The following is a 12,431-nucleotide window of genomic DNA, read 5'->3' as shown; positions in this document are numbered from 1 at the left end:
AAATATTCTGTTTAATCATGTTAATGTAATGAACCACCTATGTACTTCACTCACCCCTATATTTTTTTATACATAACCCTGTATCTAGGTGAGGGTTTTTTAGAGGTCTTCATTTCCCATATTAGATATATTTTAATAAGGAAGCTGTTTCTTTGCATATTCACTTCCATGTACACATTACACCAGAGAGGACAGAGCACAGGAGCAGCCAGAAGTCTGTTTTCAAACGTCACAGTTTCTGTCTCCTCCCCTCTCAGTTCATCCCACAACGTCTGTTCAGTCTGTCTGTCAAAGCAGAGACAGAGACAGAGAGAGAGATAAAGTCATCATGATCAGAAAACTCAACTGCATCACTCTGCTAATTCTCTGGCTCACCTGTGGGTTTGAATGCAAATAACAAACCTTTGCTAAAAGTTTCATTTTTCACAACCGTTTCTGTTTTCTTAATGTTTTTTCTCTTTTTAAACGCAGGTCGTTCGCTGAGTAACGAAGTCCTTCAGGTTCCTTCCTCAATCTTGGGAAATCCTCAAGATTCAGCAACAATCAACTGCAGCCATTCAATTAGTTTATACAATGTGATATTGTGGTACCAGCAGCTGATGGATGACTCTAACCTTAAACTCATTGGATATACTCAATATACTAACCCAACCATTGAGGATCAATTCAAAAATAATTTCACTGTGAGTGGAGATGGCTCAAAGGAAGCGTACCTTCATATTCTAAAACTAAGACAGCCAGAAGACAGCGGCATGTATTACTGTGCAGCTAGTAGGCACAGTGACTCAATTACCTTCTTTCCTCTACAAAAACCCTTTGCTGATAATCAACCACATACATTTTCACTGAAGAAGAGCACACCTGCATCTAACCATAGCCAGTATCAGTATTGAAACCTGTCTCTTCCTGTTTTAACCAACACAGCAGGATACTGTATATATCCACTAATCAAAGTTGTGACGTCCACATTGTCCGCCCCTCCTCTTCTCCATCCAGCCAGCTCTATTCAGTCTGCAGTCTTCATTCTACTTTTGTTTTCATCTCTACAAGGATCATGATCAGACTTCTCCTACATTTAGCAGCTCTGCCCCTCTGTCTGACAGGTAATATTACTGCTATAGTAAATCCCAAATATCTGCAGTAACCTACAGTATTTGGTTGTTTTTTCTCTTGAAACTACTGTTTCAAATGTGTTTCTGCAGATTCATCAACAAACAGCGTTCATCAGACTCCCACTGCCATGATAAAAGATGCTGGAGACAAAGTCCTGATCAACTGCAGCCACGCTATCACAAATTTTAATATGATCCAATGGTACAAACAGTCTATGGGGAGCAGTGATGTGACACTCATTGGGTATGTACGAGTCACTGCTGACAGCATTGAAGATCCATTCAAAGAGATTTATAATGTGAGCGGGGATGGGAGAAGTCAGTCATCTCTTCATATTCCAAAGCTGAGCGGAGTCAAGGACAGTGCGGTGTATTTCTGTGCTGCCAGTGTAGCACAGTGCTGCACAAAGCCTCTGTCTTCAACAAAAACCCTCTGTGATCCACCAGGAACTAAATCACAATCATTCACCTGCTGACAACCACATGAAGAGCAGAGAAACACTGTGAACGTCTGATATCACGCAGCTGGCTCACAGTGACATGATAACTGCTTTTGATGCAACACTTCTATCATCCATTGGGGTGCAGTGTTTCTCCACACAACTTTTCAGATGCTGTATGATTATTATTTTTGCCGAACTGTATCTGGGCATTCAGTACATGAATTAAGGATAAAATGTTTTGATCTCCTGTCCTAAGCACTGAGGAGAATATGAACATGAAATTATGTTATCAACTCCATAGTACTGCTATTGAATAATGTATGTCTCAAATAATCAGTCACATGAAAGTATGAATACCTATTTCATAAATGTTATATCAGACTGTTTTTCATTGTTTTTATTGTAGTAGAACAAAGAGTCAAACATATAATACAATATCTTATGGAATCCAATCGTCAAAAGTGCAACAAATTAACCCAATAATTGCATATTAAATACAGAACTATACACAGTATGTATACAGGGATCAGGTACCATTGTAATGGGACATTGGTCGTACTTGACTTTCATAAATCATTACAAGGGTCTAATCTAGCAACATAGAGGAGGAGACTACATTCTTGTTACAGCATCACATGCCATGGCATCTCATCATTCAGTCCATTCAGTGATAGGGGCTGTAATGTATATATCCAATATACTTCTCTCTGGTTTAAGATCTTTTAAACATCGCCACCTCTATCTGGTTGGTTCACCTTTTCTATACCACAGAACCTGAATGATGAGATGTCATGTTTACAATCATTGAAATGAACTGCCACTGGGGATTTTCTATCATTTCTCCTGATAGAGCTGTTATGTTCACTTATTCTGTGTTTTTAGAGTTTTCCCAATATATGCCAAACCACAAGGACACTTCATAATATAGATGACTTGAGAAGAAAAGCATGTTATTTCATCATTAATTGGATATCTTTGCCAGAATGAGGATGACAGAAGTATTCACATTTTATCATGTTGCATTGTGCACATCCTCTGCATTTGTAGCAACCATTGTGGCGTGGCCGTAAAAATCTTGTTGTGGCCTCTGTGATACGCAGCTCAGTTTGTTGCTGAGGGGAGGGACTTGGATGAATTTTCCAAATATGAGTATGAGCAATTCTCTAACAGGAATCTTATACTGCATTTTTTATAAATACTTGAGTGTCACCTTTTGTGCTTCCTCAGTTAAAGTCTTTGTGGAGGCAACATGGCTTATGTTTGTGCCCTCTGCTTTTTCACTGTGGTTGTTTCCATGGGTAAGTGCAATTAAACTTCAATTAAATCTAAATTAGTGAATGTTTTCCTTGGAAGCTTGACCCTCATGTGTTTTTCTTCTCTCATCCTAAAGATCTGTGTCTGGGTGCTTTATTCCAGAGTCCAGCTGTTGTGGTGAAGCATCTTGGAGAATCTGTGAATTTCCAGTGCAGTCATGATGTATCACAGTACACTTACATCCTCTTGTACAAGCAGTCCCAAAACAACAAAAGTCTTGTGCTGTTGGGACGACTTATTGTAAACTCAGAGAATCTTGAGCCAGGATTCACACGGAAACTCAAAATAGATGGGAAAGCAACTGCAAATGAGAATGCATCAGTCACCATTTATAATCTGACATCAGAAGACACTGCAGTGTATTTCTGTGTCCCCACAGAGCACAGCCACACAACCAAACCACACTGCTTGACAAAAACCCTCTCAACCTGCTGATGCTGTCTTAACATTTTTTTTTTTCAGGAATTAAAAAGAGAATGCTGGAAACTGCTTTAAAGAAATTGAAAAACACCCAAAACTGCAGTTACATGGTTTCTCTGTGACAGAAGCAAAACTCTCCCAAACCCTCCTGTATTAGTTTCAGTCAGCACTCAGCAGATCCACCTGCTAAGCTGCTAAGTCTTTGGTGATCATTGTCAATGGATTACTTTTCAAAAATTTCAACCGAGTGAAACCCAAAAATGTAATAATTATTGCATTGACAAGAAAAAGGACATTACATTAATAACATGAGTGTTACACGATTAACTGCAGATTGTTCTTACATTAATGATTTATTACATTAATGGGAAGTTATTACATTAACAGTTGTACCAAAAGTGCTGTAAAATGAATAAACATGCTAATAATCATTAGTTATATTAAAGGCAAGAATTGTTTTCCACTGTTTTTTCCATTACAGCCCATAGCTCGTTGAGGCTGACAAATTTCAGATAATTGGACTCCCAACAAACAAACTAAAAAACATCTATACCATAATGAAAATAGTAACAACTTACCAAATGAGAGTTTATAAAAATAGATTTTCGGTTGTGTGTTAAAAGTTCATCTGAGGTCTTTGCTGTCTGGTTTCCCCTCATCAGGTGGCAGTATATCTTTACTCACACCTTATACTGAGCCAGTGGTACAGTGGTAGTTGAGAAAACTATAATGTTTAAGGGAGGAGGATGTACTATGACGCCACCCACCTACATACTTAATGTTTATTATGCTGATAGGTGGGTTTACTCAGAAGAGGTGGGTATAATCAGTAAACCTGCTTCTACACTGATGAAAACAGAGACAACAAGACTGTGATCTTATATTCTGCAATATAACCAGCCACTCAGAAAACACAACATGATCATTATATTTCTCAGCATAACCTTTAACACTATTCTGGTCTCAGGTAATGGCATTGAAAGTATTTTGAGACATTTTATTCTAATTTTTGTTTTTACAAAAATACTTTACATTTAAGGATTTATTAGCATACACTGAAGCTTCTACAGTGCCGCCATTTTAGTTGCATATTCTCACATCTGTTCACAGATTATAATCCGTAACGTAAGTCTGACGGTTGCATATTGCCTGTTGTTGTCTGTTGTTGTTTTCCACAGGTTCCTCTCTCAGTGACCAAGTCTACCAGACTCCAGCTGACATGTACAACAAGCCAGGAGAAACAGCCAAACTCAACTGTTCACACAGTATTCAGAACTACAATCAAATCCTCTGGTACAAGCAATCAAAGAACAAACAAATGCAACTCCTGGGATACATGTTAGCAGACAGTGGAAATCCTGAGACTGGAATCCCTGTCAAGATGGACGGCAGTGCAAATAAAGATGAAACCAGCACTTTAACAATTGAGGGACTCAGCCTGAACAGCAGTGCAGTTTACTTCTGTGCTGCTAGTTTCCACAGTGCGACGTATCGCTGCTCCTCACTACAAAAACCTCCCATCACACATTTTTCTTTTTCATCTCTGTATTGCAGTTCACAGCCACTTGCACCTGTATCAACCCACTCTAACCAATATTGTCCTTCCCTCTCATTCAGATTAGAGATTATAATGGGAGGTTCCTTCTCTGGAGCGATGCAATACTTAACCCTCCACCCCCCATTATAAACACCAGCCTCAGACATTTAGTGTGTCTGTTGTGGCTGCAGCTCATTTTAACAGGATCACTATGATTACTCAAATTCTCATCACAGTCACAGTCTCATCTCTGTGGCTTCAAGGTACAAGAACTAACATGCAATTACTTACAGAGTAAGAGATGGATGTGTATTTTATTCTTGGCATATATTATTGGAATATATAAACATGGTGACATGTTGTGGCTTTTGTCCAAATTGTCTGAAATTTACATCTACAGTAACCTCAATTTTTACTACAAAACGTATCTATTGCTTGAGAAGATTCGTGAGACTTGGCTTACAATATATCATTAATAATTAATTCCAAAATCAGATTTTGGAATGCTAGGCTAAAAGTACACTATAGCTTAAAAAAAAAAGTAACATGATCAATAATATTTTTGAAATTTAAAGGTCATGAATGTCCATAACACTTTTTTTCCAGAGGGGATGTAAACTGTTTTGGAATGAAACTTTTCAGTTCTGTATTTTCTTCCCACAGGTCACTGCCAGGACGTCACCCAACACCCTGAGATCAGATGGAGCTTCGTGTCCAAATCTGCAGAGATGAGCTGCAGCCACAAGAAAGATGTTAGTTATAGACAGATGTACTGGTACAGGCAGCGTCCAGGAGAGGCCATGAGCCTCATCGTCTCCACAATAGTTGGTGGGCAGCCAGACTATGAGGGGGGCACTCAGCACAAATATTCAGCCATCAAAACTGTCCCAGAGAGCGGGGCTCTCACTGTGAAAGACTTGCAGCTGGAGGACAGTGCTGTGTATTTCTGTGTTGTCAGCAAACACAGTGATGTAAGAACTATGTGCAGCTGAACAAAAACTGCTTGCCATTCATTTGGTGAGTGTATTAGTTATGTGGAATCACATCTTTACTTTCATATGTTTCCTGTAGGTGGAGTTACAGCTCAACAGATACTCTCCATCTCAACAGAGGGAGCACTATTCATCATGATATAGCTGGTGTAGATTTGAGAGGAGGGCTTTGATAAAGTGTCTACAGTTTACTGTTATTTTAGTCAAGGGATGACAGCTGCTAAGTGTTGTGTGCAAGATCAGAAGGGAGTCAACATGTCCACATTTTTCTTTTTCTCTTGGCTCATCGGTAATTACTTGGCTTACCATTAAGGAATATGCTGTGTGCATACTTTGCTCTATGCAGTTCATTTATTTTCTCTCTTTTTAGGGTTTTCTCTGGGTCTTGAGGTCCATCAGACTCCTTCAGCTCTCCTCAGAAACCCTGGAGAGAAAGTGCAGCTGGTCTGCACTCATGGGAAAACTGACTACAATATGATGCTATGGTACCAGCAGTCACCAGGAGAGACAGCTATGAAACTCATTGGACATGTGTACTACAAAGATCCCAAAATGGAAGAGCTGTACAAACAGCATTTTAGTATCACTGGAGATTTGAGTGGGGCAACAGCGATGAACGGCTCTCTGTTTATAGTCGACCTAAAGGCACCTGAGCACACTGCAGTGTACTACTGTGCAGCTAGCTATGCACATTGATTGCAGATCCCCTCTCCTCTATACAAAAACTCTACACTAACCTTTATCAATAATGGTTTTGAATAAGATCTTGAACAGGCTCCTCCCAGGCAGCTGTGCTTGAGGTCCCAATTTGATCTGATGCCATCATCTCTTCCCTTCCCTAATATGAGTGTTGCTTGATGAGTAAATTATCTCCCTCCCAAGCACAAGACATTTGAGGGTTTGACTTTGACTTGTTGCCAACTTATCATGTGATGCTTTTCACTCCACATCACTTCCCTTTCCTGCCTGAGGTGCATCAACATCAACAGTTTGTCTCTAATTGATTCTTCACACTCAACAATGATGAAACTCAACATGAACAGAGAACTCATCATAATTATCATCCCACTTTTCTGGATCACAGGTACATAAAATAATTTATTTTTGCTCAGTCTGAACCCTGAATTCTGTATGTGATTTGATAACATGGCTTCATATCAAATATTTAATGAATAATAATTTTGTTTTAGTGTCCAATTGAATGTCATTATTCTCTTTTCTCCTCTCTACAGGAGTGTCACTCAACAAAAATAAAGATGTTCATCAGACTCCAGCTGATCTGCTGGGGAAACTGAATGGTGAAGTCAACCTGACCTGCAAACACAGCATCAGTAGCTACGACACTATTCTCTGGTATCAGCGCTCAGAAGGAGACTCTTCTCTAAAGCTGATCGGATATAGTTATACAAGCACTCAACGTGTTGAAGAGCCTTATCAAAGTCACTTCAGTGTGAGTGGAAACGGTCGGAGCGAGGCTTCCCTTCACATTCTCAAACTGAGGCGTCCTGCAGACAGCGGCCAGTATTTCTGTGCAGCTTCATATGCACAGTGATAGAAAAGTATCATATTCCTCTACAAAAACCTCTATCTGATCCTGCACACCTGGATCAAACCACATGAACAGTCTGTTTTGTCAATGCACCAGTGGGAGGAGGATGAGAGAAAATGACAGGAAGACAGGCAGGAAGACGGGGAGACAGGCAGACAGACTGAGTGGCAGAGAGACAGACAGTTGTCCACCATCTGAATGACAGACAGTTTCTCCATGTCAACATACGCTCTGATCTCTCTACATCACTTCCTTCCCCTCCTTCAGATCCAGACAGCACAGCAGAGACTCCAGCTGGTTCTTCACATTCAGCAGCACAGACAGACAACATGATCCCTCCTTGTCTCTTCATATCCATCATCACTTTGTTCTGAATTAAAGGTATCACATATTAAAAGTTTTTAAATTGAAAGGTTATGAATTTTAATGTTCATAACACTTTTTTCCAGAGGTGACGTAAACTGTTTTGGAATTCAACTGTTTCATTTTGTATTTTCTCCCCAAACTCTCTTGTACCGCCCCGCTATCCAACATACTTTGTAGAAGGCTATGAAGTTCTGGGTATAAGATGGGGGCACCGGCCAGTACCTCAGGTGGGCGGTGCTTCCGGTGTCGATCCAATGTTAGACAAACCCTGTGCAGCAGAAATCTTCTTCATCAACTGCGAAACACCCCTGAAAAAACGCTCTCAAACTGCTGTTTCCAAACAACAAAGTATCTCCATAAAGCAAAAACTTTTTTTTTTTCCAGCAATTAAGAAGAGATTGCTGGAAACATTTTACATTATGGTTCCTTAAATAATGCTTACTAGTGATTAAGCATTAACTGACCATTTGTTAACATATTGAATAGTTATAAAGTATGCATCAGTCCTGGTCAAATAAGATGCTGATTAATATGTATGCACATGAGTGCTCCCAGTTTAATTAATTCAGTTTAGTTAGTTAATACGTTAGTTAATAATCACTACTTAATTAAGCATTCATTAGTGAACTTTGTTTTTTAAATCATACAATGGGTTTTTAACAGCTTTCATGAAATCAAATATAACCTAAAACTGCAGTTACGTGGTTTCTCTGAGACAGAAGCAAAACTCTCCCAAACCCTCCTGTATTAGTTTCAGTCAGCACTCAGCAGATCCACCTGCTAAACTGCCAAGTCTTTGTGATCATTGTCACATTACTTTTCAAAAATTTAAACCCAATGAAACCTAAAAATTTAATAATTGTTACATTGACAAGAAAAAGATTATTACATTAATAACAAGATTATTACACTATTAATCACAGATTGTTATTACATTAATGATTTATTACAGTTTTAGCAAAAGTTACAATGTGCTGTAAAGTGAAATGAATAAAACAAACATGATAACAAACCTGAGTGATAATAAAGGCCAGACTATAGTTTCTCCATTAAGGCCAATATCTCGTTGCTGTCTGGTTTCCCCTCATCAGGTGGCAGTATATCTTTACTCACACCTTATACTGAGCCAGTGGTACAGTGGTAGTTGAGAAAACTATAATGTTTAAGGGAGGAGGATGTACTATGACGCCACCCACCTACATACTTAATGTTTATTATGCTGATAGGTAGGTTTACTCAGAAGAAGAGGTGGGTATAATCAATAAACCTGCTTCTACACTGATGAAAACATAGAGACTCATAGCAACAACAAGACTGTGATCTGAAATTCTGCACTATAACCAGCCACTCAGAAACCACAACATGATCATCATATTCCTCATCATAACTTTTAACACTATTCTGGTCTCAGGTAATGGCATTAAAAGTATTTTAAGACATTTTAATCTAATTTTGGTTTTTACAAAAATACTGTACATTTAAGGATTTATTTGCATACATTGAAGCTTCTACAGTGCCACCATTTTAGTTGCATATGCTCTAATCTGTTCACAGATTATAATCCGTAACACTGACTGTTGTATATTGTCTGTTTTTGCCTGTTGTTCTTTTTCACAGGTTCCTCTCTCAGTGACCAAGTCTACCAGACTCCAGCTGACATGTACAACAAGCCAGGAGAAACAGCCAAACTCAACTGTTCACACAGTATTCAGAACTACAATCAAATCCTCTGGTACAAGCAATCAAAGAACAAACAAATGCAATTCCTGGGATACATGTTTGCAGACAGTGGAAATCCTGAGACTGGAATCCCTGTCAAGATGGACGGCAGTGCAAATAAAGATGAAACCAGCACTTTAACAATTGAGGGACTCAGCCTGAACAGCAGTGCAGTTTACTTCTGTGCTGCTAGTTTCCACAGTGCGACGTATCGCTGCTCCTCACTACAAAAACCTCCCATCACACATTTTTCCATCTCTGTATTACAGTTCACAGCCCCTTGCACCTGTGTCAACCCACTCTAACCACTATTGGACTTCCCTCTCATTGAGATTAGAGTTTATAATGGGAGGTTCCTTCTCTGGAGCGATGCAATACTTAACCCTCCACCCCCCATTATAAACACCAGCCTCAGACATTTAGTGTGTCTGTTGTGGCTGCAGCTCATTTTAACAGGATCACTATGATTACTCAAATTCTCATCACATTCACAGTCTCATCTCTGTGGCTTCAAGGTACAAGAACTAACATGCAATTACTTACAGTGTAAGAGATGGATGTGTGTTTTATTCTTGGCATATATTATAGGAATATATAAACATAGTGACATGTACGCTGATGTAGGTTTTTGTCCAAATTGTCTGAAATTTACATTCAGCCTCTAATTTTGACTACAAAACTTATCTATTGCTTGAGAAGATTTGTGAGACTTGGCTTACAGTAATAATTCATTCCAAAATCAGATTTTGGAATTAAATTTTAAATGTGACACCTGACAAAATTATTGCTGGCATGAAAGTCCAACTCAGTTTAAATGATTGAACATATTGGCTAAAAGAACACTATAGCTTAAAAAAAAAGTAACATGATCAATAATATTTTTGAAATTTAAAGGTCATGAATTTTAATGTCCATAACACTTTTTTTCCATAGGGGATGTAAACTGTTTTGGAATGAAACTTTTCAGTTCTGTATTTTCTGCCCACAGGTCACTGCCAGGACGTCACCCAACACCCTGAGATCAGCTGGAGTTTCGTGTCCAAACCTGCAGAGATGAACTGCAGCCACAAGAAAGATGCTGGTTATTCACAGATGTACTGGTACAGGCAGCGTCCAGGAGAGGCCATGAGCCTCATCGTCTACACAACAGTTGGTGGGCAGCCAGACTATGAGGGGGGCACTCAGCACAAATATTCAGCCATCAAAACTGTCCCAGAGAGCGGGGCTCTCACTGTGAAAGACTTGCAGCTGGAGGACAGTGCTGTGTATTTCTGTGCCGTCAGCAAACACAGTGATGTAAGAACTATGTGCAGCTGAACAAAAACTGCTTGCCGTTCATTTGGTGAGTGTATTAGTTATGTGGAATCGCATCTTTACTTTCATATGTTTCCTGTAGGTGGAGTTACAGCTCAACAAATACTCTCCATCTCAACAGAGGGAGCACTATTCATCATGATATAGCTGGTGTAGATTTGAGAGGAGGGCTTTGATAAAGTGTCTACAGTTTACTGTTATTTTAGCCAAGGGATGACAGCTGTGAAGTGTTGTGCGTAAGATCAGAAGGGAGTCAACATGTCCACATTTTTCTTTTTCTCTTGGCTCATCGGTAATTACTTGGCTTACCATTAAGGAATATGCTGTGTGCATACTTTGCTGTGTGCAGTTCATTTATTTTCTCTCTTTCTAGGGTTTTCTCTGGGTCTTGAGGTCCATCAGACTCCTTCAGCTCTCCTCAGAAACACTGGAGAGAAAGTGCAGCTGGTCTGCACTCATGGGAAAACTGACAACGATGTGATGCTATGGTACCAGCAGTCACCAGGAGAGTCAGCTATGAAACTCATTGGATATGTGAACGTCAAAGATCTCAAAATGGAAGAGCTGTACAAACAGCATTTTAACATCACTGGAGATTTGAGTGGGGAAACAGCAAAGAACGGCTCTCTGTTTATAGTCGACCTAAAGGCACCTGAGCACACTGCAGTGTACTACTGTGCAGCTAGCTATGCACGATGACTGCAGATCCCCTCTCCTCTATACAAAAACTCAACACTTACCTTTATCAACAATTGTTTTGAATAAGATCTTGAACAGGCTCCTCCCAGGCAGCTGCGTTTGAGGTCCCAATTTGATCTGATGCCATCATCATTTCCCTAATATGAGTGTGGCTTGACGAGTAAATTATCTCCTTCCCAAGCACAAGACATTTGGGGGTTTGACTTTGACTTGTTGCCAACTTATCATGTGATGATTTTCGCTCTACATCACTTCCCTTTCCTGCCTGAGGTGCATCAACATCAACAGTTTGTCTCTAATTGATTCTTCACACTCAACAGTGATGAAACTCAACATGAACAGAGAACTCATCATAATTATCATCCCACTTTTCTGGATCACTGGTACATGAAGTTATTTATTTTTGCTAAACCTCAACCTTGAATCCTGTATGTGATTTGATAATGTGGCTGTGAAATGTTTAATGAATAATAATTCTGTTTTAGTGTCCAATTGAATTGAATGCCATTATTCTCTGTTTTCCTCTCTACAGGAGTGTCACTCAACAAAAATAAAGATGTTCATCAGACTCCAGCTGTTCTGCTGGGGGAATTGAATGGTGAAGTCAACCTGACCTGCAAACACAGCATCAGTAGCTACGACACTATTCTCTGGTATCAGCGCTCAGAGGGAGACTCTTCTCTAAAGCTGATCGGATATACAAGAGTTACAAGCATTCAAACTGTTGAAAAGCCGTATGAAAGTCACTTCAGTGTGAGTGGAAACGGTGAGAGCGAGGCTTCCCTTCACATTCTCAAACTGAGGCATCCTGCAGACAGCGGCCAGTATTTCTGTGCAGCTTCATATGCACAGTGATAGAAAAGTCTCATATTCCTCTACAAAAACCTTTATCTGATCCTGCACACCTGGATCAAACCACATGAACAGTCTGTTTTCTTGAGTCAACGCACCAGTGGGAGGAGGATG

The 12,431-nt window shown here is 39.6% G+C and overlaps 1 protein-coding gene across 1 annotated transcript in view; it reads left to right on the top strand.

Moving 5' to 3' along the window:
• Positions 1-299: 299 nt before the first annotated feature.
• Positions 300-12,431, top strand: part of LOC139909231 (M1-specific T cell receptor beta chain-like) — a 53,070-nt gene continuing 40,938 nt past the window's right edge. The window contains exons 1-2 of the mRNA XM_078289451.1: positions 300-377; positions 472-780. Coding sequence (XP_078145577.1) covers positions 329-377; positions 472-780 — 358 coding nt within the window. The 5' untranslated portion in view covers positions 300-328. The remainder of the gene's footprint in view (positions 378-471; positions 781-12,431) is intronic.

This window comes from Centroberyx gerrardi, chromosome 17 (assembly GCF_048128805.1).
Source record: "Centroberyx gerrardi isolate f3 chromosome 17, fCenGer3.hap1.cur.20231027, whole genome shotgun sequence".
NCBI lineage: Eukaryota > Metazoa > Chordata > Actinopteri > Beryciformes > Berycidae > Centroberyx > Centroberyx gerrardi.
This window is presented reverse-complemented; position numbering and strand designations above follow the sequence as displayed.